The 27,530-nt window shown below is 45.2% G+C and overlaps 1 protein-coding gene across 2 annotated transcripts; it reads left to right on the top strand.

The window, feature by feature from the left end:
- Nucleotides 1-219: 219 nt before the first annotated feature.
- LOC109877673 (phosphatidylserine synthase 1) lies at nt 220-27,163 on the top strand. Of its 2 annotated transcripts, XM_031822018.1 has the most exons (13): nt 221-644; nt 1,735-1,826; nt 2,212-2,256; nt 2,924-3,048; nt 3,509-3,667; nt 3,805-3,956; nt 6,521-6,662; nt 14,716-14,828; nt 15,140-15,205; nt 17,617-17,716; nt 19,525-19,593; nt 23,526-23,586; nt 24,495-27,163. In XM_031822018.1, exons 1-13 carry the CDS (start codon nt 460-462, stop codon nt 24,587-24,589), a joined length of 1,404 nt encoding a protein of 467 aa, XP_031677878.1. In that variant the 5' UTR covers nt 221-459; the 3' UTR covers nt 24,590-27,163. The 2 variants fall into 2 exon arrangements, with proteins under 2 accessions (XP_031677880.1, XP_031677878.1); XM_031822020.1 differs by lacking the exon at nt 15,140-15,205 and having other exon boundaries at nt 220-644.
- The last annotated feature ends 367 nt before the right edge of the window (nt 27,164-27,530 follow it).

Here is a 27,530-nt window from a genome sequence, read left to right as displayed (position 1 = left end):
CCTGTGACATGAACGTAAATAACCTCACGCGGTGTGGAACTGACCTTGGTTTACCCATAGAAATATAATCCTTTCTATTTATGTGGGTTTGCCTTGGTGGTTTACAAACGTTAAGAAAATAGCGCGTGATTGATCTCATAAACTGAACCCTTCGGCTTTCCATAGTGGCACTCCCCTAGACTTACAAACCAATCAAAAAATCGAGAGTTTCTTTTCCCCTAAAACGTTTCAGTAAATTTAACCCGTGATGTTTGCACTCGCAAGAAGGCAGCAGTTCATTCTTGACTCTGTTTTTCTTTATGTTGTGCTGTTGCGCACATATTTAACGGACGTGCGTCTGGTCGTTTTGGTCTTTACTAGTGGACAACATGAATCATTAATTTCCCTGAACGTCTAAATGTCAATCTAAAGGAGCCCGCAGGAGGTGAAGCGGATTCCTCTGGTCACGCTCCCGCAATTATGGCGTCCGGATATGGGTACGAATCGCGGACTATAGGCAAAGATGATGTGAACTACAGGATGCATTTCCGTATGATCAACGAGCAGCAAGTGGAGGATATTACACTGGACTTTTTCTATAAGCCGCACACAATAACACTGTTAACATGCACAGTGCTCAGCTTGATGTATTTTGCATTTACAAGGTAAGTAGTAGAGTGGCTAGCCAGTTAACTACCGGTAGTTAACATTAGCTAGCTATATGCTAAAGATATTGACTGGGCCAACTGCCAGAGCAGCTAAGTGTTTGTTTATGCAGTCAAAAAAGTAATTACGTTCGCTAGTATTTCAGACAATTGACATGTGTAACTAAGGTCTTTCGATGAAGTAGTTAGCTAGCTTAAGTTCTCTGGTGCGGGACTGACCATCTGGCTCGTCTCTAATGAAGGAGAATGTTTAATTTGTTTGGTTTCGATGTAGCAAGTGGGCTGATTATTTGCTATTTGTAGCTCCATTGTGTCAACGTGCCACGTTTGTATCTTTTCTATACCGTGGGGAAGGATCTCCCTTCCTTGTTCCTGGTGGTCCATTTTTATCTGCAAGATTCATCTAGCCGTTTCTTACATCATGGGTGCGTTCAGTTCGATTGAACATTTGCTACGTTGCGGAGCCGTTTGCATTGAACGTTCTTGAACAGTCTTTGAGGTACCTTTGCGCCGTTTGTTGGGTGTGGCAGGCTGTGGTTGAAGCAACGAGTTACGTATTTAAAGGAGAGCGGTGCATTTTGACTTCGCAACCCAACCTCTCCCGGTTTTCAACTGGTCGTTCGTACAGCACCGTTTCCACTACGTTTTTGCGTACTGAACGCAGCCCATGATGTACAGCTTAGCTGTGTCCAAATGGCATCCTATTCCATATAGCGCCATGGTCAAAAGTATTTCACTATGTGGAATGGGGTGCCATTAGGGACAAATCCCTTATCTGCTGCTCTCATCAAGAGTGGTTTATCCTCAATAACCAAATGGAATGGGGGGGTGTCAGGAGTAGGTCAACCAGCACTGATGAGTGAATTATAATATCATTTCAGCCCTCTCACTGGTCTTTCATAAGTGTGATTGAAGGAGAGCACAGTACAGCAGGCTATGTGGGGACAGAGGTGGGAATAGAATTTGGCTTTCAAACCCACCTGTCCAATCAGTGCATCAGTTTTAGAACTGTTTTCATCTCACTGACTCTGAAATGTCTTAATGCTGGTTTTGGTTTGTGTTAATAATCCTTGCCTTTTTGTTATGTTAGGGATGAGACAAACGAAGACGCCAACTTGTGGGTGGGCCTCATCCTGGTCCTCTCCTTCTTCCTGGTCATCAGTGTTCTGGCCTTCCCTAACGGTAAGGACAAGGTTGTCCCAAGTTGCTTCTGACATCAAATGGCACCCTTTTCCCCTATATAGTGCACTACTTTAGACCTGGGCTCTGGTCAAAAGTAGTGCACTACATAGGGAATAGGGTGCTAGTGTAACCTCTGAAATGGCTAGCTAGTGCGCGGGTAGTAGCGTTTGAAACTGTGATGTCACTCGCTCTGAGATCTTGAAGTAGTTGTTTCCCTTACTCTGCCGTGGCTTTTGTGGAGTGGTGGGTAACGATGCTTCGAGGGTGACTGTTCATAAAACGTTGTATGTGTCAGACATCTCTACATGTCATTATACACCAGCCTTGGAACGTTAAGTGTGGATGAAGTTGTTGATTCAGTATTTTTTGACTCTTCTCTCTCTAGGACCATTTACCAGACCACATCCGGCGATATGGCGAATAGTTTTCGGTGAGTGACATTAAGTGACAAATCTAACAATCCCATTTTTTGTATAGGCCTAGCTACCATTCCAGTTCATTTTGAATGAGTTTAACCATGAATTATCCACCCAATTCATGACTTGGTAATCTCTCTAGGTGTCTTTATAGGTTCCTTCCTTCTAGGGAGTGTTTCCTGGCCACGGTGCTTCTGCTTCAGATGCTCTTTGGGGTTTAGGCCTACTTTCTGACAACTGTTGCTGTAAAAAGGGCTTTCTAAATTGCTGAAACCAGTTCAGTCCTGATTGAATGAGATTCCGCCTAATCTGTTATTGCTCTGTTATGGTCAGGCGTGAGTGTGCTGTACTTCCTGTTCCTAGTGATCTGACATCTCCCTGTTATGGTCAGGTCTGAGTGTGCTGTACTTCCTGTTCCTAGTGATCTGACATCTCCCTGTTATGGTCAGGTCTGAGTGTGCTGTACTTCCTGTTCCTAGTGTTCTGACATCTCCCTGTTATGGTCAGGTCTGAGTGTGCTGTACTTCCTGTTCCTGGTGATCTGACATCTCCCTGTTATGGTCAGGTCTGAGTGTGCTGTACTTCCTGTTCCTAGTGATCTGACATCTCCCTGTTATGGTCAGGTCTGAGTATGCTGTACTTCCTGTTCCTAGTGATCTGACATCTCCCTGTTATGGTCAGGTCTGAGTGTGCTGTACTTCCTGTTCCTGGTGTTCATCATCTTCCTAAACTGGGAGCAGGTGAAGAACGTCATGTACTGGCTGGACCCCAACCTGCGCTACGCCACCCGGGAGGCTGACATCATGGTGAGTAAGCAGCAGCCTTGCTCTCCTATCAGTCTCTGTGGTTGCATCCCAACTCACCCTGTTCCCTATGGAGTGCACTACTTTTCACTAGACCCGTGGTCAAAAGTAGTGCACGAAAATAGGGGAATAGAGTGCCATTTGGGACGCACACTTTCTTTACTGTCAGTTTCCGATCTCTTAGCTATCAGTCTCTTGGTTAGCACATTGACCTCGGCTACTTCCTGATTCTCCACCTGAGGTGCACACTTCCCGGCATGCCTCTTAACAATTGTGAAACTCCCTCCAGCCAATTCTTACAACAATCCAATGCTTTTAATCCATGATGGGAAGTGTGCAAGTCCAAACTTGGGTGGGAGAAACAGGATACAGTCCTCTTCTAGCACCAACACTCACTTCCTCATGCTCTTGTTCTGATTGGCTAGTGTTGATGTCGTCTCTGGCTGCTGTGCTCTGCTTGTAGGAGTATGCAGTGAACTGTCACGTGATCACCTGGGAGCGAATCCTGAGCCACTTTGACATATTTGCCTTCAGTCACTTCTGGGGCTGGGGCATGAAGGCCCTGCTCATCCGCAGCTATGGCCTCTGTTGGACCATCAGCATCACCTGGGAGCTCACTGAGGTACACACCCCAAACCTGAACACACACAAACACCAAATGTCAGAACATTTGGTTAGGAGAGTGTCAGAGAAGGAGTTTAGGAGAGGTATAAATGATTACTCTTCCTCTCCCTATTTTCCTCATCCTCTCCTCCTCAGCTGTTCTTCATGCACCTGCTGCCTAACTTTGCTGAGTGCTGGTGGGACCAGCTGATCCTGGACATCCTGTTGTGTAATGGAGGAGGCATCTGGATGGGTATGACTGTCTGTCGCTTCCTGGAGATGAGGACCTACCACTGGGCCTCCATCAAGTAGGTACCCATAACCCTATCACTGGGCCTCCATCAAGTATGTACCCATAACCCTATCACTGGGCCTCCATCAAGTATGTACCCATAACCCTACCACTGGGCCTCCATCAAGTAGGTACCCATAACCCTATCACCGGGCCTCCATCAAGCAGGTACCCATAACCCTATCACTGGGCCTCCAAGCAGGTACCCATAACCCTATCACTGGGCCTCCATCAAGCAGGTACCCAAACCCTATCACTGGGCCTCCATCAAGTATGTACCCATAACCCTACCACTGGGCCTCCATCAAGTAGGTACCCATAACCCTATCACTGGGCCTCCATCAAGTAGGTAACCATAACCCTGCCACTGGGCCTCCATCAAGCAGGTACCCATAACCCTATCACTGGCCTCCATCAAGTATGTACCCATAACCCTACCACTGGGCCTCCATCAAGTAGGTACCCATAACCCTATCACTGGGCCTCCATCAAGCAGGTACCCATAACCCTATCACTGGGCCTCCATCAAGTATGTACCCATAACCCTACCACTGGGCCTCCATCAAGTAGGTACCCATAACCCTGCCACTGGGCCTCCAAGTAGGTACCCATAACCCTACCACTGGGCCTCCATCAAGCAGGTACCCATAACCCTACCACTGGGCCTCCATCAAGTAGGTACCCCATAACCCTACCACTGGGCCTCCAAGTAGGTACCCCATAACCCTACCACTGGGTCTCCATCAAGTAGGTACCCATAACCCTATCACTGGGCCTCCATCAAGTAGGTAACCATAACCCTGCCACTGGGCCTCCATCAAGCATGTACCCATAACCCTATCACTGGGCCTCCATCAAGCAGGTACCCATAACCCTATCACTGGGCCTCCATCAAGCAGGTACCCATAACCCTACCACTGGGCCTCCATCAAGTAGGTACCCCATAACCCTACCACTGGGCCTCCATCAAGTAGGTACCCCATAACCCTACCACTGGGCCTCCATCAAGTAGGTACCCCATAACCCTACCACTGGGCCTCCATCAAGTAGGTCCTCCTGACCCTACCACTGGGCCTCCATCAGGTACACAAAGTATATGGACACCTGCTCATCAAACATCTCATTCCAAACCCCCCCCTCCCCCTTTTCTGCAAATAACAGCCTCCACAATTCTGGGAAGGCTTTCCACTAGATGTTGGAACATTGCCGTGGGGACTTGCTTCCATTCAGCCATGAGCATTAGTGGGGTCGGGGGCCGTTGCTGAAACAGGAAAGGGCCTTTCCCAAACGTTTTCCACAAAGTTAGTAGCACAGAGTCATCTAGCATGTTATTGTATGCTGTAGCTTTAAGATTTCCCTTCACTGGATCTAAGAGACCTAGCCCGAACCATGAAAAACAGACCCAGACCATTATTCTGTCAAACCCAGATTCTTCCGTCTTGCTGCCAGATGGTGAAGCGTGATTCATCACTCCAGAGAACACGTTTCCACTTCTCCAGAGTCCGATGGTGGAGCGCCTTACACCACTCTAGCTGAAGCTTGGCATTGGGCGTGGTGATCTTAGGTTTGTGTGCAGCAGCTGGGCCATGGAAACCCATTTCATGAAGCTCGCGACGAACAGTTCTTGTGCTGACGTTGCTTCCAGAGGCAGTTTGGAACTCGTTGTCAGTGTTGCAACCGAGGACAGGCGATTCTTATGCGTTTCAGCACTTGACGGTCCTGTTCTGTGAGCTAGTGTGGCCTACCACTTCACGGCTGAGCTGTTGTTGCTCCTAGATGTTTCCACTTCACAATAACAGCACTTACAGTTGACCGGGGCAGCTCTAGCAGGGCAAAAATGTGACGAACTGACTTGTTGGAAAGGTGGCATTTTATGACGGTGCCACGTTGATAGTCACTGAGCTCTTCAGTACGGGCTATTCTACTGCCAATATGTGTCTATGGAGATTGCATGGCTGTATGCTAGATTTTATATACAGGTCAGCAAACGGGTGTAGCTGAAAATGCCAAACCTGCTAATATGATGGGGTGTCCATATACTTTTGCCTATGTAGTGTAGATCCTCCTAGCCCTACCACTGGGCCTCCAGCATGTAGGTCCCCTCCCTCCCTCGCTTTACTGGCTGTGTCACAATTGGCACCCTTTTCCCTGTAAAGAGCAGTTCTTTTGACCAGGCCCCATGGGGCTCTGCAATAGCGTCCTGTCCAGGGGGTGTACTTGTTGGTCAAGCTGCCTCGCGCTACCTAAACAGGAGATCTGCTTCTGGCTCAGACAAGGCTACTTACTTTCTCTAGGGAATTGAGTGACATTTGTTCACGTCTCAGAAACAAAACCGTATGGAAATGGACTTCCTACATTTTTACATGGACCTTTTTAGTCATTTATCAGACTTTCTGATCCAGAGGCACTTACAGTTTAGCTTTCGTTTAGTATTATCAGGCCCGTTGCCCGGTAACGAGGTGGCCTTGAATGATTTATGTAATGGCATTGTTTTCATCCTAGTTAGCTGTGTGTTACTGGTCTTATTGTATGTTTATTCACAAGCCTTAACTCTTCTGCCGTGTGCCTCTACCTGTCCAGGGACATCCACACCACGACGGGGAAGATCAAACGTGCTGCGCTCCAGTTCACCCCGGCTAGCTGGACCTACGTCCGCTGGTTTGACCCCAAGTCTTCCCTGCAGCGCGTTACCGGGGTCTACCTCTTCATGATCATCTGGCAGGTATGTTCCTGGTTTCAAATGTACAAAAATGTCATTCTATTTCTAATGCACCCATGTCCAATAACACCCTATAGTGCACTACTTTAGGGCCCTGGTCAAAGTCTATCTGACAGCACTAGGTATATGGGGAGTTCTGGCCTGACAGCACTAGGTATATGGGGAGTTCTGGCCTGACAGCACTAGGTATACGGGGAGTTCTGGCCTGACAGCACTAGGTATATGGGGAGTTCTGGCCTGACAGCACTAGGTATACGGGGAGTTCTGGCCTGACAGCACTAGGTATATGGGGAGTTCTGGCCTGACAGGGGTTAGCTGACAGCACTAGGTATATGCAGAGTTCTGGCCTGACAGGGGTTAGCTGACAGCACTAGGTATATGCAGAGTTCTGGCCTGACAGGGGTTAGCTGACAGCACTAGGTATATGCAGAGTTCTGGCCTGACAGGGGTTAGCTGACAGCACTAGGTATATGCAGAGTTCTGGCCTGACAGGGGTTAGCTGACAGCACTAGGTATATGCAGAGTTCTGGCCTGACAGGGGTTAGCTGACAGCACTAGGTATATAGGGAGTTCTGGCCTGACAGGGGTTAGCTGACAGCACTAGGTATATAGGGAGTTCTGGCCTGACAGGGGTTAGCTGACAGCACTAGGTATATAGGGAGTTCTGGCCTGACAGGGGTTAGCTGACAGCACTAGGTATATGCAGAGTTCTGGCCTGACAGGGGTTAGCTGACAGCACTAGGTATATGGGGAGTTCTGGCCTGACAGCACTAGGTATACGGGGAGTTCTGGCCTGACAGCACTAGGTATACGGGGAGTTCTGGCCTGACAGCACTAGGTATACGGGGAGTTCTGGCCTGACAGCACTAGGTATATGGGGAGTTCTGGCCTGACAGGGGTTAGCTGACAGCACTAGGTATATGCAGAGTTCTGGCCTGACAGGGGTTAGCTGACAGCACTAGGTATATGCAGAGTTCTGGCCTGACAGGGGTTAGCTGACAGCACTAGGTATATGCAGAGTTCTGGCCTGACAGGGGTTAGCTGACAGCACTAGGTATATGCAGAGTTCTGGCCTGACAGGGGTTAGCTGACAGCACTAGGTATATGCAGAGTTCTGGCCTGACAGGGGTTAGCTGACAGCACTAGGTATATGCAGAGTTCTGGCCTGACAGGGGTTAGCTGACAGCACTAGGTATATAGGGAGTTCTGGCCTGACAGGGGTTAGCTGACAGCACTAGGTATATAGGGAGTTCTGGCCTGACAGGGGTTAGCTGACAGCACTAGGTATATGCAGAGTTCTGGCCTGACAGGGGTTAGCTGACAGCACTAGGTATATGCAGAGTTCTGGCCTGACAGGGGTTAGCTGACAGCACTAGGTATATGCAGAGTTCTGGCCTGACAGGGGTTAGCTGACAGCACTAGGTATATGCAGAGTTCTGGCCTGACAGGGGTTAGCTGACAGCACTAGGTATATGCAGAGTTCTGGCCTGACAGGGGTTAGCTGACAGCACTAGGTATATGCAGAGTTCTGGCCTGACAGGGGTTAGCTGACAGCACTAGGTATATGCAGAGTTCTGGCCTGACAGGGGTTAGCTGACAGCACTAGGTATATGCAGAGTTCTGGCCTGACAGGGGTTAGCGGCTAGCACTAGGTATATGCAGAGTTCTGGCCTGACAGGGGTTAGCTGACAGCACTAGGTATATGCAGAGTTCTGGCCTGACAGGGGTTAGCGGCTAGCACTAGGTATATGCAGAGTTCTGGCCTGACAGGGGTTAGCGGCTAGCACTAGGTATATGCAGAGTTCTGGCCTGACAGGGGTTAGCGGCTAGCACTAGGTATATGAAATGGTTTTGCCACAGTGTTCCGTAATGAATATGACCCTGGGTTAATGATGGAAAGCACTGGAGTTTATTCAGTGCTTCACCATCTATCCATCCACCCCACGGTGTGGTGGGGCGCTGTCCCCCGTCCAGATACTGTCCACCCAGTCACATGTCATCCGGGTAGTTTCTCACTCTTTAAGTAATGATATTTCAATAAGAACACGCCAGGTAGAATCCCCATATACACTCCCAGTCAAAAGTTTGGGGACACTTACTCATTCCAAGGTTTCTTTTTAAAACTATTTTCTAAATTGTAGAATGCAAATCTGTCAAGGCAAAAAGTGGCTACCTTGAAGAATTTCAAATATAAAATACTTACTGCATGATTCCGTAGGTGTTTTTTCATAGTTTTGAAGTCTTCACTATTATTCTACAATGCAGAAAATAGTCAAAATAAAGAAAACCCCTGGAATGGAATGAGTCAATGTGTTCAAACAGCTGACTGGTACTGTATAGATGGTACTGTATAGATGGTACTGTATAGATGGTACTGTATAGATGGTGCTGTATAGATGGTACTGGTACTGTATAGATGGTACTGGTACTGTATAGATGGTACTGTATAGATGGTACTGTATAGATGGTACTGTATAGATGGTACTGTATAGATGGTACTGTATAGATGGTACTGTATAGATGGTACTGTATAGATGGTACTGTATAGATGGTACTGGTACTGTATAGATGGTACTGGTACTGTATAGATGGTACTGTATAGATGGTACTGTATAGATGGTACTGTATAGATGGTACTGTATAGATGGTACTGTATAGATGGTACTGTATAGATGGTACTGTATAGATGGTACTGTATAGATGGTACTGGTACTGTATAGATGGTACTGGTACTGTATAGATGGTACTGTATAGATGGTACTGGTACTAAACATACGGTACGGTTACTGTATAGATGGTACGGGTACTGTATAGATGGTACGGGTACTGTATAGATGGTACGGGTACTGTATAGATGGTACGGGTACGGTATAGATGGTACGGGTACTGTATAGATGGTACGGGTACTGTATAGATGGTACGGGTACTGTATAGATGGTACGGGTACTGTATAGATGGTACGGGTACTGTATAGATGGTACGGGTACTGTATAGATGGTACGGGTACTGTATAGATGGTACGGGTACTGTATAGATGGTACGGGTACTGTATAGATGGTACGGGTACTGTATAGATGGTACGGGTACTGTATAGATGGTACGGGTACTGTATAGATGGTACGGGTACTGTATAGATGGTACGGGTACTGTATAGATGGTACGGGTACTGTATAGATGGTACGGGTACTGTATAGATGGTACTGTATAGATGGTACTGTATAGATGGTACTGTATAGATGGAACGGAACGGGTACTGGATAGATGGAACGGAACGGGTACTGGATAGATGGAACGGAACGGGTACTGGATAGATGGAACGGAACGGGTACTGGATAGGTGGTACGGTTCTGGGACTGTATAGGTGGTACAACACTGGTACAGCACTGGTACTGTATAGATGGTACAGTACTGGTACTGTATAGATGGTACAACACTGGTACTGTATAGATGGTACAACACTGGTACTGTATAGATGGTAGAACACTGGTACTGTATAGGTGGTACTGTATAGATGGTACAACACTGGTACTGTATAGATGGTACTGTTACTCTATAGATGATACTGTACTGTATAGATGGTACTGTACTGGTACTGTATAGATACTGTATAGATGGTACAACACTGGTACTGTATAGATGGTACTGTATAGATGGTACAACACTGGTACTGTATAGATGGTACAACACTGGTACTGTATAGATGGTACAACACTGGTACTGTATAGATGGTACAACACTGGTACAGTACTGGTACTGTATAGATGGTACAACACTGGTACTGTATAGGTGGTATTGCATAGATGGTACTGTATAGTTGGTACTGTACTGTATAGATGGTACTGTACTGGTACTGTATAGATGGTACTGTATAGATGGTGCTGTATAGATGGTACAATACTGGTACTGTATAGGTGGTACTGTATAGATGGTACTGTATAGATGGTACTGTATAGATGGTACTGTATAGATGGTACTGTACTGGTACTGTATAGATGGTGCTGTATAGATGGTACTGTATAGATGGTACTGTATAGATGATACTGTACTGTATAGATGGTACTGTATAGAGGATACTGTATAGAGGATACTGTATAGATGATACTGTATAGATGGTACAACACTGATACTGTATAGATGGTACAACAGTGGTACTGTATAGATGATACTGTATAGATGATACTGTATCGATTGTACTGTACTGGTACTGTATAGATGGTACAACACTGGTACTGTATAGATGGTACAACAGTGGTACTGTATAGGTGGTACTGTATAGGTGGTACTGTATAGATGGTACAACACTGGTACTGTATAGGTGGTACTGTATAGATGGTACAACACTGGTACTGTATAGATGGTACAACACTGGTACAGTACTGGTACTGTATAGATGGTACAACACTGGTACTGTATAGGTGGTATTGCATAGATGGTACTGTATAGTTGGTACTGTATAGATGGTACAACACTGGTACTGTATAGGTGGTACTGTATAGATGGTACAATACTGGTACTGTATAGGTGGTACTGTATAGATGGTACAATACTGGTACTGTATAGATGGTACTGTATAGATGGTACTGTACTGTATAGATGGTACTGTACTGGTACTGTATAGATGGTGCTGTATAGATGGTACTGTATAGATGATACTGTACTGTATAGATGGTACTGTACTGGTACTGTATAGAGGATACTGTATAGATGATACTGTATAGATGGTACAACACTGGTACTGTATAGATGGTACTGTATAGATGGTACTACACTGGTACTGTATAGATGGTTCAACACTGGTACTGTATAGATGGTACAACACTGGTACTGTATAGATGGTACAACACTGGTACTGTATAGATGGTACAACACTGGTACTGTATAGATGGTACAACACTGGTACTGTATAGATGGTACAACACTGGTACTGTATAGATGGTACAACACTGGTACTGTATAGATGGTACAACACTGGTACTGTATAGATGGTACAACACTGGTACTGTATAGATGGTACAACACTGGTACTGTATAGGTGGTATTGCATAGATGGTACTGTATAGGTGGTATTGCATAGATGATACTGTATAGATGATACTGTATCGATTGTACTGTACTGGTACTGTATAGATGGTACAACACTGGTACTGTATAGATGGTACAACAGTGGTACTGTATAGGTGGTACTGTATAGGTGGTACTGTATAGGTGGTACAACACTGGTACTGTATAGGTGGTACTGTTACTCTATAGATGATACTATACTGTATAGATGGTACAATACTGGTACTGTATAGATGGTACAATACTGGTACTGTACTGGTACTGTATAGATGGTACAACACTGGTACTGTATAGGTGGTATTGTATAGATGGTACTGTATAGGTGGTACTGTATAGGTGGTACTGTATAGGTGGTACAACACTGGTACTGTATAGGTGGTACTGTATAGATGGTACAACACTGGTACTGTATAGATGGTACTGTATATAGGATACTGTATAGATGGTACAATACTGGTACTGTATAGATGGTACAATACTGGTACTGTATAGATGGTACAATACTGGTACTGTATAGATGGTACAACACTGGTACTGTATAGGTGGTACTGTATAGGTGGTACTGTTACTCTATAGATGATACTGTACTGTATAGGTGGTACTGTATAGGTGGTACTGTGTAGGTGGTACAACACTGGTACTGTATAGATGGTACTGGTACTGTATAGATGGTACTGGTACTGTATAGGTGGTACTGTACTGTTACTCTATTGATGATACTGTATAGATGATACTGTATAGATGGTACAACACTGATACTGTATAGAGGACACTGTATAGAGGATACTGTATAGATGATACTGTATAGATGGTACTGTATAGATGGTACAACACTGTTACTCTATAGATGATACTGTACTGTATAGATGGTACTGTATAGGTGGTACTGTATAGGTGGTACTGTATAGGTGGTACTGTATAGATGGTACTGGTACTGTATAGAGGGTACTGTATAGAGGGTACTGTATAGAGGGTACTGTATAGGTGGTACAGTACTGGTACTGTATAGATGGTACAACACTGGTACTGTATAGAGGGTACTGTATAGAGGGTACTGTATAGGTGGTACAGTACTGGTACTGTATAGAGGGTACTGTATAGAGGGTACTGTATAGAGGGTACTGTATAGAGGGTACTGTATAGAGGGTACTGTACTGGTACTGTATAGATGGTACAACACTGGTACTGTATAGGTGGTACTGTACTGGTACTGTATAGAGGGTACTGTATAGAGGGTACTGTATAGGTGGTACAGTACTGGTACTGTATATATGGTACAACACTGGTACTGTATAGGTGGTACTGTATAGGTGGTACTGTGTAGGTGGTACAACACTGGTACTGTATAGATGGTACTGGTACTGTATAGATGGTACTGGTACTGTATAGGTGGTACTGTACTGTTACTCTATTGATGATACTGTATAGATGATACTGTATAGATGGTACAACACTGATACTGTATAGAGGATACTGTATAGAGGATACTGTATAGAGGATACTGTATAGAGGATACTGTATAGAGGGTACTGTATAGATGGTACTGTATAGATGGTCCAACACTGGTACTGTATAGGTGGTACTGTATAGATGGTACTGTTACTCTATAGATGATACTGTATAGATGATACTGTACTGTATAGATGGTACTGTACTGGTACTGTATAGAGGATACTGTATAGATGATACTGTATAGATGGTACAACACTGGTACTGTATAGATGATACTGTACTGTATAGATGGTACAACACTGGTACTGTATAGATGATATTGTATAGATGGTTCTGTATAGATGGTACTGTATAACGGGGATTCTGCCTGGTGTGTTCTTATTGAAAACAAATTTCTTAAAGAGTGAGAAACTGACATGTAACTGGGTGGACAGTTTCTGGATGGGGGACAGCGCCCCACCACACCGTGGGGTGGATGCAAAGATGTTGCCCTTCAATAAGTTCCAGTGCTTTCCATCATTAACCCAGGGTCATATTCATTAGGGAGCACTGTGGCAAAACCATTTTTGCAATGGAAAATGAAAACGAGCATTTCTTGTTGGAGAAGTTCTAGTAGTCCCTCCCAGTCTTAGTCCGTTGTCTACCATTTGTTGCCAATGAATAAAATCCAGGTCCCCCCCCCCCCCCCCCCCCCCCCCTTATTCCTCAATACTGGATGCCATGGCGATGAAAAGCTGAGCAGCTTCTCTTGAAATGGACTAGTCTCTCCTCTCCCTCCCTCCCGTTCCCAACACTCTGGGGGCTTGAAATAGTAATTACCCACTCTTTGAGAGTAGCTTTACGAGGGGTGGGGGGAGATTGTGGAGGGATGGGTGAGTAGGGACGAGGGGAGAGCGAAGGTAGAGAGAGAGAGTCCTCAGGAGTAGCTACAGTTTAGCTGCATTCTCTCCAGAGGGCCCCTAGACAGTCTTATTTGGCCCTGAGCCTATCTCTACACTGAGACACACACACACACACACACAGGCTCAGGGCCAAATGACAGTTTGTTGAGACAGTCGGGTTCCAGTCTCTTCATTATGCTGTACTGTGGATGATGAGGAGCGCAGGGTCAAACTGTGAGTGGGTCCAAATGTTGACATGGTTCAGGTTCATTGTATTGCATAGCTAGGCTATGTATTCTACTTCCTCATTAGGGAGGTAGAGAGAGGAGTTAGTTGGGGTGGCAGGTAGCCTGGTTGTTAGAGCATTGGGCCAGTAACCAAAAGGTTGCTAGATCGAATCCCCGAGCTGACAAGTAAAAAATCTGTCGTTCTGCCCCTGAACAAGGCAGTTAACCCACTGTTCCTAGGCCGTCATTGTAAATATGATTTTGTTCTTAACTGACTTCCCTAGTTAAATTACAAAAAAATCTAATAATTAGTGGCTGTATTCAGTGTGATTAGAGCCCTGTGTAGAGCCCTGTGTGGGGGGGAGCTCTGTAGTGCCCTGTGTAGGGGGTGACTTTGTGATGGTGTCTGTGATAACTCTCTCAGTTTCTCCATAGCTGACAGAGTTGAACACATTCTTCCTGAAGCACATATTTGTGTTCCCGGCGTGCCACGCCCTCAGCTGGTGTCGGATCCTCTTCATCGGCATCATCACAGCTCCCACCGTGAGGTAGGACCTCACCCCTCACCTGGGCTGATCTCTCCTCTGTTCCTCTCTCCTCTGTCCCCCCCCCCCCCTCTCCTCTGTCATCCCCCCCTCTCTCCTCTGTCCTCTGCCCCCCCTTCTCTCCCAATTTGCACCCCTTCTGCACCAGTCTTCAGAAAACTCCTCAGTCATACCGTCAGTGTTTGTCCAACATGTCTAGAGTTAATGGCTATGAGAGGACAGCTCTCTGTCTGTGGTAAACTGGTTCACATGTCTGCCTTCACATCCTGTGTTTGTCCTGACCTGTGGTGGTGTTTTCTCCCTGTGTTTTTCAGGCAGTACTATGCCTACCTCACAGACACACAGTGTAAGCGTGTTGGGACACAGTGCTGGGTGTTTGGGTGAGTGTTATTTCATTAGCTACTACCATGACGACAGTAGATGATGTCTGAGGAGATAAAGCTGTTTACTCTGCTGTCTGCCATCTACACCATTAAACTACAATACACATTTACGTCTGCAGTAGTCAGCCGTCAGGTCGATGATTTAGTCAACAACTGAACAGAGCTCTTTGACGGTGTGGTTTGTACCTTTGGGCTGTGTGTTTGTATGTAAACTGTAGCAGTGTGAGAGTGAAGACATGGGAGATGGAGGCTAGTGTTAACAGACCTTCTACAGCGTGGAGGACTGAGAAACTGTAGCAGTGTGAGGGTGAAGACATGGGAGATGGAGGCTAGTGTTAACAGACCTTCTACAGTGTGGAGGACTGAGAAACTGTAGCTCTGTGAGGGTGAAGACATGGGAGATGGAGGCTAGTGTTAACAGACCTTCTACAGCGTGGAGGACTGAGAAACTAGCTGGTTAGGGCTGTACACACAGTCACACACACACACACAGACACGCACACAGTCACAGACACAGACAGTCTGGCAGTGAAGCACTACAAAACAATGGCCTCCATTATCCCCCAGCTAAACCCTGAGTATTAAAGACTGGCCGTATGAAAGTCATTACTAAGACACATAGTGTAGGAGTGTGTAGGGTAGAATACTCTATAATACTGGAATCTCTAAGTCAGTGTGTATTCTGACTGTTATTTATGTTTAGATATACACACACTTCTCTCAATCAAATCAAACTTTATTTGTCACATGCGCCGAATACAACAAGTGTGTATTACTGGGAAATGCCGAATACAACAAGTGTGTATTACTGGGAAATGCTGAATACAACAAGTGTGTATTACTGGGAAATGCTGAATACAACAAGTGTGTATTACTGGGAAATGCTGAATACAACAAGTGTGTATTACTGGGAAATGCTGAATACAACAAGTGTGTATTACTGGGAAATGCTGAATACAACAAGTGTGTATTACTGGGAAATGCTGAATACAACAAGTGTGTATTACTGGGAAATGCTGAATACAACAAGTGTGTATTACTGGGAAATGCTGAATACAACAAGTGTAGACTTTACTGTGAAATGCTTTACTTACAAGCCCTTAACCAACAGTGCAGTTCAAGAAGAGTAATAAACTAAAGTAACACAATAACGAGTCTATATACAGGGGGTACCGGTACAGAGTCAATGTGGAGGCTATATACAGGGGGTAGCGGTACAGAGTCAATGTGGAGGCTATATACAGGGGGGTACCGGTACAGAGTCAATGTGGAGGCTATATACAGGGGGTACCGGTACAGAGTCAATGTGGAGGCTATATACAGGGGGTAGCGGTACTGAGTCAATGTGGAGGCTATATACAGGGGGTACCGGTACAGAGTCAATGTGGAGGCTATATACAGGGGGTACCGGTACAGAGTCAATATGCGGGGATACAAGTTAGTTGAGGTCATTTGTACATGTAGGTAGGGGTAAAGTGACTATGTATAGATAATAAACAGCGAGTAGCAGCAGCGGGGGGGGGGGGGGGGGGGGGTCAGTGTAAATAGTCCTGGTGGCCATTTGATTAATTGTTCAGCAGTGTTATGGCTTGGGGGGGTAGATTCTGTTAAGGAGCCTTTTGGACCTAGACTTGGCGCTCCGGTACCGCTCGCCATACGGTAGCAGAGAGAACAGTCTATGACTTGGGTGACTGGAGTCTATGACAAATTTTTGGGGCCTTCCTATGACAACGCCTAGTATAAAGGTCCTGGATGGCAGGAAGCTTGGCCCCAGTGATGTACTGGGTCGTACGCACTACCCTCTGTGTGTATTCTAGTGGTTCCCATGTTCAGGGAAATAAGGGGTCATACGCTCTACCCTCTGTGTGTATTCTAGTGGTTCCCATGTTCAGGGTAATAAAGGGATCTTAGAAACTTTTGAAATGTGATTTTATAACCCCCCCCATTATATTCCATTAATATTCTGTCTATATATTTGCATTGAGCATGTGGTATGTGTACTGTTGTCAGTGTGTTTATTTTGGTTAGCGCTTAACAGGGGTCTGAATATGTTGCTTATCCCCTCCAGCTCCCACTAGAGTAAAGGCTGTTGGCAATGTTAACATCTGACCATGTAGATGGACTGGTTTCATGTTTCTATGGGCCTCAGCTTACCTCTCTCTGCCTCGCTCACCCCTCACCCTCCTCTCCCTCACTCTGTCATGTCACCACCCAGCCGGGTGACAGGTGTCATAGGGTGCATCCCAACAGCTACCCTATTCCCTTTATAGTGCACTACTTTAGACCAGGTTATCCACCATGGAGGGAATAGGGAGCCATTTGGGACACAGCTATAGCTGTCTGATTACCCAGCAGCCTTAGCTGTAGTGTGTGACGTGTGTGTGTGTGTGTCTCTGTTGACATCACAGGGCCATAGCGTTCCTGGAGGCCTTGGCGTGTATAAAGTTTGGAATGGAGCTGTTCTCCAAGACCCAGGTCCTCTATGTGCTGCTGTGGCTGGTGTGTGTGGTAAGAATGGTCTCCACACAGCTGTCATGTTCAAGTAGTATTACTGTGTACATAAACATACCAGTCTCCACACAGCTGTCATGTTCAAGTAGTATTACTGTGCACATAAACATACCAGTCTCCACACAGCTGTCATGTTCAAGTAGTATTACTGTGCACATAAACATACCAGTCTCCACACAGCTGTCATGTTCAAGTAGTATTACTGTGCACATAAACATACCAGTCTCCACACAGCTGTCATGTCCAAGTAGTATTACTGTGCACATAAACATACCAGTCTCCACACAGCTGTCATGTCCAGGTCGTTTTACTGTGCACATAAACATACCAGTCAACACTAGTTGTCCTAGTATTAGATGGTGACAGGATAACCTACCAGGGCTGTAGTTGTCCTAGTATTAGATGGTGACGGGATAACGTACCAGGGCTGTAGTTGTCCTAGTATTAGATGGTGACAGGATAACCTACCAGGGCTGTAGTTGTCCTAGTATTTGGTATTAGATGGTGACAGGATAACGTACCAGGGCTGTAGTTGTCCTAGTATTTGGTATTAGATGGTGACAGGATAACGTACCAGGGCTGTAGTTGTCCTAGTATTAGATGGTGACTGGATAACGTACTAGGGCTGTAGTTGTCCTAGTATTTGGTATTAGATGGTGACTGGATAACGTACTAGGGCTGTAGTTTTCCTAGTATTTGGTATTAGATGGTGACAGGATAACCTACCAGGGCTGTAGTTGTCCTAGTATTAGATGGTGACAGGATAACGTACCAGGGCTGTAGTTGTCCTAGTATTAGATGGTGACAGGATAACGTACCAGGGCTGTAGTTGTCCTAGTATTAGATGGTGACGGGATAACCTACCAGGGCTGTAGTTGTCCTAGTATTAGATGGTGTCAGGATAACCTACCAGGGCTGTAGTTGTCCTAGTATTTGGTATTAGATGGTGACAGGATAACGTACCAGGGCTGTAGTTGTCCTAGTATTTGATATTAGATGGTGACTGGATAACGTACTAGGGCTGTAGTTGTCCTAGTATTTGGTATTAGATGGTGACAGGATAACGTACCAGGGCTGTAGTTGTCCTAGTATTAGATGATGACAGGATAACGTACTAGGGCTGTAGTTGTCCTAGTATTAGATGGTGACAGGATAACCTACCAGGGCTGTAGTTGTCCTAGTATTAGATGGTGACAGGATAACCTACCAGGGCTGTAGTTGTCCTAGTATTAGATGGTGACAGGATAACCTACCAGGGCTGTAGTTGTCCTAGTATTAGATGATGACAGGATAACCTACCAGGGCTGTAGTTGTCCTAGTATTAGATGGTGACAGGATAACCTACCAGGGCTGTAGTTGTCCTAGTATTAGATGGTGACAGGATAACCTACCAGGGCTGTAGTTGTCCTAGTATTAGATGATGACAGGATAACCTACCAGGGCTGTAGTTGTCCTAGTATTAGATGATGACAGGATAACCTACCAGGGCTGTAGTTGTCCTAGTATTAGATGGTGACAGGATAACCTACCAGGGCTGTAGTTGTCCTAGTATTAGATGATGACAGGATAATGTCAGTGTGTTTACAGCTAAAAGGCCTTTCATTTTGTGGCTGATATGTTGGCTATATGAGGGACTACTTGATGTTGGTGTAGTCATTTCATTGTATTCATTTCATTGTATTCAAAGATCTATCTATCTATGTATATTTTTCTATTTTATGTTTTGACTATTGTTTCAAGGACAATAAAGCTGAAATGTGACATTGAACTCACTGTGGCCTTAACTCTGTCTCCTCTCCTCCCAGGCCTTAATCACATTCCTGTGTCTGTATGGGATGGTGTGGTATGCAGAGATCTACGGCCCCAAAGAGAAGGTATGCTGACATACCAGGCTAGATATGAACTACACCTCGTTGACTACAGGATGGTCCTGCTGCAACCATTCTCCATATACATGCACCTTTATTCATCACCCAGGTCGTTTAGAACACATGTCCCTGGAACTGTGACTATCCCAGGTCGTTTAGAACACATGTCCCTGGAACTGTGACTATCCCAGGTTGTTTAGAACACATGTCCCTGGAACTGTGACTATCCCAGGTTGTTTAGAACACATGTCCCTGGAACTGTGACTATCCCAGGTCGTTTAGAACACATGTCCCTGGAACTGTGACTATCCCAGGTCGTTTAGAACACATGTCCCTGGAACTGTGACTATCCCAGGTCGTTTAGAACACATGTCCCTGGAACTGTGACTATCCCAGGTCGTTTAGAACACATGTCCCTGGAACTGTGACTATCCCAGGTCGTTTAGAACACATGTCCCTGGAACTGTGACTATCCCAGGTCGTTTAGAACACATGTCCCTGGAACTGTGACTATCCCAGGTTGTTTAGAACACATGTCCCTGGAACTGTGACTATCCCAGGTCGTTTAGAACACATGTCCCTGGAACTGTGACTATCCCAGGTCGTTTAGAACACATGTCCCTGGAACTGTGACTATCCCAGGTCGTTTAGAACACATGTCCCTGGAACTGTGACTATCCCAGGTCGTTTAGAACACATGTCCCTGGAACTGTGACTATCCCAGGTCGTTTAGAACACATGTCCCTGGAACTGTGACTATCCCAGGTCGTTTAGAACACATGTCCCTGGAACTGTGACTATCCCAGGTTGTTTAGAACACATGTCCCTGGAACTGTGACTATCCCAGGTTGTTTAGAACACATGTCCCTGGAACTGTGACTATCCCAGGTCGTTTAGAACACATGTCCCTGGAACTGTGACTATCCCAGGTCGTTTAGAACACATGTCCCTGGAACTGTGACTATCCCAGGTCGTTTAGAACACATGTCCCTGGAACTGTGACTATCCCAGGTCGTTTAGAACACATGTCCCTGGAACTGTGACTATCCCAGGTTGTTTAGAACACTTGTCCCCCCCCCCCCCCCCCCCCCCCCATTTTTAGGGGAACAAAAGTATTAGGACAAATTCACTTATGTGTATTAAAGTAATCCAAAGTTGAGCATTTGGTCCCATATTCATAGCATGCAATGACCACATCATGCTTGTGACTTGGCTGGATGTATTTGCTGGTTGTTTTGGTTGTGTTTCGGATTATTTTGGGCTCAATAGAAATGTATGGTAAATAATGTATTTAGTCATTTTGGAGTCACTATTGTTATAAATAAGAATATAATGTTTTTAAACACTTCTACATTAATGTGGATGCTACAATGATTACGGATCATCTTGAACGGGTCGAAATAATGACTGAGAAAGTCGGACACAAAAATATCATACCCCCAAGACATGCTAACCTCTCACCATTACAATAACAGGGGAGGTTAGCATTTTATATCATACCCCCAAGACATGCTAACCTCTCATCATTACAATAACAGGGGAGGTTAGCATTTTATATCATACCCCCAAGACATGCTAACCTCTCACCATTACAATAACAGGGGAGGTTAGCATTTTATATCATACCACCAAGACATGCTAACCTCTCACCATTACAATAACAGGGGAGGTTAGCATTTTATATCATACCCCCAAGACATGCTAACCTCCCACCATTACAATAACAGGGGAGGTTAGCATTTTATATCATACCACCAAGACATGCTAACCTCTCACCATTACAATAACAGGGGAGGTTAGCATTTTATATCATACCTCCAAGACATGCTAACCTCTCACCATTACAATAACAGGGGAGGTTAGCATTTTATATCATACCACCAAGACATGCTAACCTCTCACCATTACAATAACAGGGGAGGTTAGCATTTTATATCATACCTCCAAGACATGCTAACCTCTCACCATTACAATAACAGGGGAGGTTAGCATTTTATATCATACCACCAAGACATGCTAACCTCTCACCATTTCAATAGCAGGGGAGGTTAGCATTTTATATCATACCCCCAAGACATGCCAACCTCTCACCTTTGCAATAGCAGGGGAGGTTAGCATTTTATATCATACCCCCAAGACATGCCAACCTCTCACCTTTGCAATAGCAGGGGAGGTTAGCATTTTATATCATACCCCCAAGACATGCTAACCTCTCACCATTACAATAACGGGAGGTTAGCATTTTATATCATAACCCCAAGACATGCTAAAATTGAGCGACTAAGATCACTGCAAAAACGTATAAATTAATTACAGATTTCTTGAGTTATCTTAGATTAATTCAGACTATTTTGAAGCATCTGGCTACAGCATCTCAACATGGACAAACGGTAGTATTGCTGTTTTTCAAGCGAAGGTCTTTAAGGGAGTATGCGAGCTCACTCGTTCAGTTTGCCTAGCCAAGTTTGCTGCCGCCTAAAGTCCCAGGGCCAGAGTGAGGGTTTGAGAGTGTTCTCTGAGTGAGGGTTTGAGAGTGTTCTCTGAGTGAGGGTTTGAGAGTGTTCTCTGAGTGAGGGTTTGAGAGTGTTCTCTGAGTGAGGGTTTGAGAGTGTTCTCTGAGTGAGGGTTTGAGAGTGTTCTCTGAGTGAGGGTTTGAGAGGGTTCTCTGAGTGAGGGTTTGAGAGGGTTCTCTGAGAGAGGGTTCTCTGAGAGAGGGTTTGAGAGGGTTCTCTGAGAGAGGGTTCTCTGAGAGAGGGTTCTCTGAGAGAGGGTTCTCTGAGAGAGGGTTCTCTGAGAGAGGGTTCTCTGAGAGAGGGTTCTCTGAGAGAGGGTTCTCTGAGTGAGGGTTTGAGCGTTCTCTGAGTGAGGGTTTGAGCGCGTTCTCTGAGTGAGGGTTTGAGCGCGTTCTCTGAGTGAGGGTTTGAGCGCGTTCTCTGAGTGAGGGTTTGAGCGCGTTCTCTGAGTGAGGGTTTGAGCGCGTTCTCTGAGTGAGGGTTTGAGCGCGTTCTCTGAGTGAGGGTTTGAGCGAGTTCTCTGAGTGAGGGTTTGAGCGAGTTCTCTGAGTGAGGGTTTGAGCGAGTTCTCTGAGTGAGGGTTTGAGCGAGTTCTCTGAGTGAGGGTTTGAGCGAGTTCTCTGAGTGAGGGTTTGAGCGAGTTCTCTGAGTGAGGGTTTGAGCGAGTTCTCTGAGTGAGGGTTTGAGCGAGTTCTCTGAGTGAGGGTTTGAGCGAGTTCTCTGAGTGAGGGTTTGAGCGAGTTCTCTGAGTGAGGGTTTGAGCGAGTTCTCTGAGTGAGGGTTTGAGCGAGTTCTCTGAGTGAGGGTTTGAGCGAGTTCTCTGAGTGAGGGTTTGAGCGAGTTCTCTGAGTGAGGGTTTGAGCGAGTTCTCTGAGTGAGGGTTTGAGCGAGTTCTCTGAGTGAGGGTTGGAGCGAGTTCTCTGAGTGAGGGTTGGAGCGAGTTCTCTGAGAAGTACTCATAGCCAGTTCTCTGAGAAGTACTCATAGCCAACTGGAAAGCTTTTCTACAGAAACCATGATTTGTGTAGAATGTTGTTTAACCCTCATTTTTACCGTGCTGTGAATGGCAGTTTCCACACCTGTGTTTTTAGAGTTCCAACATAAACTAGCTGACTCACTGTGTAGTTTAGTCTTCAGGGAATATGACCTTGTGGTTCATCTACAAAGAACATGACAGGATGTCACAGCTTTTCATCTGTAGATCATTAACCTTGTATTCACGCCAAGTTCCAAATGGCACCCTACTCCCTATATAGCCTAGTGCACTACTTTTCACCAGGACTCTAGTGCACTATACAGTATAGGGGGGGGGGATGCCATTTGGGACTCCTGCCTGTGGCTGGATCAGCTGGCTGTTGGCTGTGTAGTGTTCTCTCAGCCATATGTCAGTGACATGTCTGTTCTGACCCCTCCTGTGTTTTACAGAGCTACTCTGAATGTGAGGACAGCAACTACAATGAGGACTTTGTGTCAGAACAAAGGAAAGGTAACTATGGTGTCTCTATTCATCCTCTAGGGTTAAACACATGCAGGTCATTATTAATGGGTTTCGTATGTAATATGCCATTTTTAGTTATTTATGCCTCCCATTGTTGGGTAACTTGAGTTTCATCCAATCTGAGACTGGGAGAGTTTACTGTAAATAGAGTTAGGTAGTGGTCTGACCTCTAGTGGTTGACTGGGAGAGTTTACTGTAAATACAGTTAGGTAGTGGTCTGACCTCTAGTGGTTGACTGGGAGAGTTTACTGTAAATATAGTTAGGTAGTGGTCTGACCTAGTGGTTGACTGGGAGAGTTTACTGTAAATAGAGTTAGGTAGTGGTCTGACCTAGTGGTTGACTGGGAGAGTTTATTGTAAATAGAGTTAGGTAGTAGTCTGACCTAGTGGTTGACTGGGAGAGTTTATTGTAACTATTGTTAGGTAGTGGTTTGATTGGGGAACTTGCCTCTTATCCAATGGAAACTCTACATTCAACTATGTTCAACCATCAAAATGTGTCGTCCATTAGAGATGTCTTTGAATTGTTCAACACAGACACACTATGAACATTAAAACAATGAGAATCTTTCCCTCTCTCACTCTGTTCTTTGGCTGTGTCTATTTGTTGTGTATGACTTTGTGATGGTGCACTGTCTGTATATTTAGACATCTTGGCCATCTCAACTGGCATCCTCTACAGTGCACACTACCCATAGGGCTCTGGTCAAAATTAGTGCACTGTATAGGCAATAGGGTGCCATTTAGGACGCACACCATATCTTTTTACTGTGTTATATTGTATGACATCACATTTGATGCGTTTTCTAGATATGTACCAATATGTTATAATAAACCTGAACCTAATCCTAAACTTAAACCTTATCTAAACCTAATCCTAAACTTAAACCTTGCAGGAGAACGGCATTCTGAGGGTGAGGCTCCTCCCACCAGGCAGCGTGGGCGGAGCTCAGGGAAGAACAAATCCACCAATGGGCTGGGGAAGAAGTAATGCTAGCCCTGCCACCCAGGGTGGAGTCCCGCCCTCTTCTCCTGTCAGAACCCCGGACCACAGAGGAAGAGGTGCATGTTGGGAGAGATGGGAGAGAAAGAAAGGATAGACAACACTTTCCCTGTGCATTTTAACGTACGGAGTAGCACCCATCCATAAGAGGGGAGAGTGGGCCCAGGTTAGGGGTCAGTGGACAGGATAGACAGACACCATGTCCATGCAGGGTTGTAGAGGAAGGAGAGGGGGGGGGGAGGGGTGGCCGATAGATCAGAGAACCACACAGATACCTACTGGTGGTTCACACGGTCAGAGCTCCTACCTACCCTACGGCTGATCAGTTTGTGTGTCTGCGTAAGCATGTGTGTGTGGTGGCAATATTGCTTCTCCTCAGTCAGAACCGAAGAATGCATGTTCCATTGTACAGGAGTTGGTAAACTACTGATTGGAGAGCTACGTTTATCCTGTACCATATATCTTTCATGTGCTTCAGCCCATAGAATTAGAATACTAGAATGGATATGAACCTTCTTATGATGGTATACAGGCTGTCGGCCATTTTGGTCAGGGAGTTGCTCAACCATGGTTAGCCAGTGCTGTGATAAGATATTTTGTAAAATAATGAATTGGGGGAATTTGTCTACAGTGTGTTTGTTAGCTAGCTAACCGGGCAGCTTTTAGAGGAACGATTCAATTCATTTGTCCAATTAACTGTCAATATGCCAACATTCCATTCCAACAATCCATTCACTGGCTGGTTGGACTTCGGCTAGTTGTAAATGCAATAAGTTAGCTATTGATTATTGTATCATAGTGGCACTCAGTTTTCCAAGAAAACAACAACAACAATTTTGACATTTATAGTCTGTTTACATATATTATAGAGGCTATATCAACATGTGTATAAAACCTGTATAAACTGTATTTATAATTCTGACTATTTTAGATTGACATTAGACATTTCTGATATCACATGCCTTACTTTTGTTTTCCTGTAGAAGTCAAATCAGGATTATGCCTCTACTGCCATTAATTTCAGTTAGACTGGTTATGATTCCTCCCTGAACAATATGGCTTCCATTATTCACCCTATCCTGGAAATGTGAGGGTTTATGACAAAGCCCCCCCCACCCCCCCACCCCCATCAGACTACTGTAGGTAAATGGAGCCCTATTCTCTATATAGTGCACTAAGCTTGACCAGACCCCAGTCCAATGTACTGCACTAAGAAGACAATGGGGTCCATTTGGGAAGCAGAGATGATGTAGCTGTGTAATATGAGTTGGACTCTCGTGTTGACTACTGTAGAGGAAGGCTGTTATTCTCTGCTTCAACTCTTCATCATCAGTTGGTTCATATTTCTAAGTGTTCACCATTTTTGGTTTGTTTTTATGACTTGAACAAAGAGAGGAATGTGAACAGAGGCCATATTTATCAAACATCTGAGTAGGAGTGCTGATCTAGGATCAGGTCCCAATGTAATCGTACTCATTATGCTCTAGAATACTCAAACTGATCCTAGATCAGCACTCTACTGTCAGTAGAGATGTTTGGTTCATATGGCACCAGGATTTACTGATCCTAGATCAGCACTCTACTGTCAGAGTAGAGATGTTTGGTTCATATGGCACCAGGATTTACTGATCCTAGATCAGCACTCTACTGTCAGGGTAGAGATGTTTGGTTCATATGGCACCAGGATTTACTGATCCTAGATCAGCACTCTACTGTCAGAGTAGAGATGTTTGGTTCATATGGCACCAGGATTTTAATGCAAAGCTGCTTTGGCATGGAAGGACGGACATTTGTGATTGTTGTGTTTGACCTCCTGGGTCAGAGAATTGTCTTTGTGCTCCAGCAGCTCCATATAAACCGTTGACTTCCGCTGTTTTGGAGATGCTGTACATTGACTGTAATGTTTTGTGAAATCATCGTCTCGACCTTTGTGTGATTTATTATGTGACGTCCCAAATGGCACCCTATTCCCTCTATAGTGCACTACCTATGACCAGAGTCCTCTGGGCCCTGGTTCAAAAGTAGTGTACTATAAAGGGATTTTGATGCCATTTAGGATGCAGCCTTCCTCTCCCTTCACATTTGGGCTGCTGTGTTTTTCCAGTAAATGACGAGGCCAGTCGTTCATAGTTGGAGCTTGGTCTGTCTGTGCAGGCAGGTAGCTTTGTTTTCCTACGATGTGGATGTTCTCTCCTTCATGGCATTTTGCATGGCTAAGTGTGGAAATGGAGTGTCTCGGGAGGGCCTGGGGGAGGCTACAGATTTACTACAGTAGTAGTGACAATATGGTCTTTGCGTCAGTGTCGTACCACATCAGTAAGCCAGTATTCACACCATGTCTTTTTTCAGTGTTGCTGTGAACATTTTTAATTCAATGCCCTTGTGCCTGTATGTATGTATGTATGTATGTATGTATGTAGTTTTGTTCTTTTTAACACTTGTTTTGCAGTTTGTATTCAGCCTTCTACATTTCTCCTTGAGTCTTTATTCTAGTGTTCTATTGATGGTTATAAACTGGGTGGTTCGAGCCCTGAATGCTGATTGGCTGACAGCCGTGGTATACCATGGTAATGACAAAACATTTATTTTTACTGCTCTAAATATGTTGGTAACCAGTTTATAACAGCAATAAGGCACCTCAGGGGGTTTGTGGTATATGGCCAATATACCACGGCTAAGGGCCGTGTTGCGTCATGCCTAAGAACAGCCCTTAGCCGTGGTATATTGGCCTTATACCACACCCCCTCGTGCCGTATTGCTCAAGTAAAGGTTTGTCAGTCACTGGGCCTGGGTAATACTCTGAGAATGCATCCTTCCTCCCCCTCGGGCCTTATTGCTCAAGTAAAGGTTTGTCAGTCACTGGGCCTGGGTAATACTCTGAGAATGCATCCTTCCTCCCCCTTGGAGTAAATGATGTTCTGACATAACT

Source organism: Oncorhynchus kisutch, unplaced genomic scaffold (genome assembly GCF_002021735.2).
Source record: "Oncorhynchus kisutch isolate 150728-3 unplaced genomic scaffold, Okis_V2 scaffold4046, whole genome shotgun sequence".
Taxonomy (NCBI): Eukaryota; Metazoa; Chordata; class Actinopteri; order Salmoniformes; family Salmonidae; genus Oncorhynchus; species Oncorhynchus kisutch.
The sequence above is the reverse complement of the archived record's forward strand: the minus strand, read 5'-3'. Positions and strand labels throughout refer to the sequence as shown.

Coding starts and splice junctions, on each gene's coding strand:
- LOC109877673 (XM_031822018.1), top strand. CDS start 460: ATGGCGTCCGGATATGGGTACGAATCGCGGACTATAGGCAAAGATGAT. Junction 14,829..15,139: donor ATCACAGCTCCCACCGTGAG/GTAGGACCTCAC, acceptor TGTGTTTTTCAG/GCAGTACTATGCCTACCTCA. Junction 17,717..19,524: donor TGCTGTGGCTGGTGTGTGTG/GTAAGAATGGTC, acceptor CTCTCCTCCCAG/GCCTTAATCACATTCCTGTG.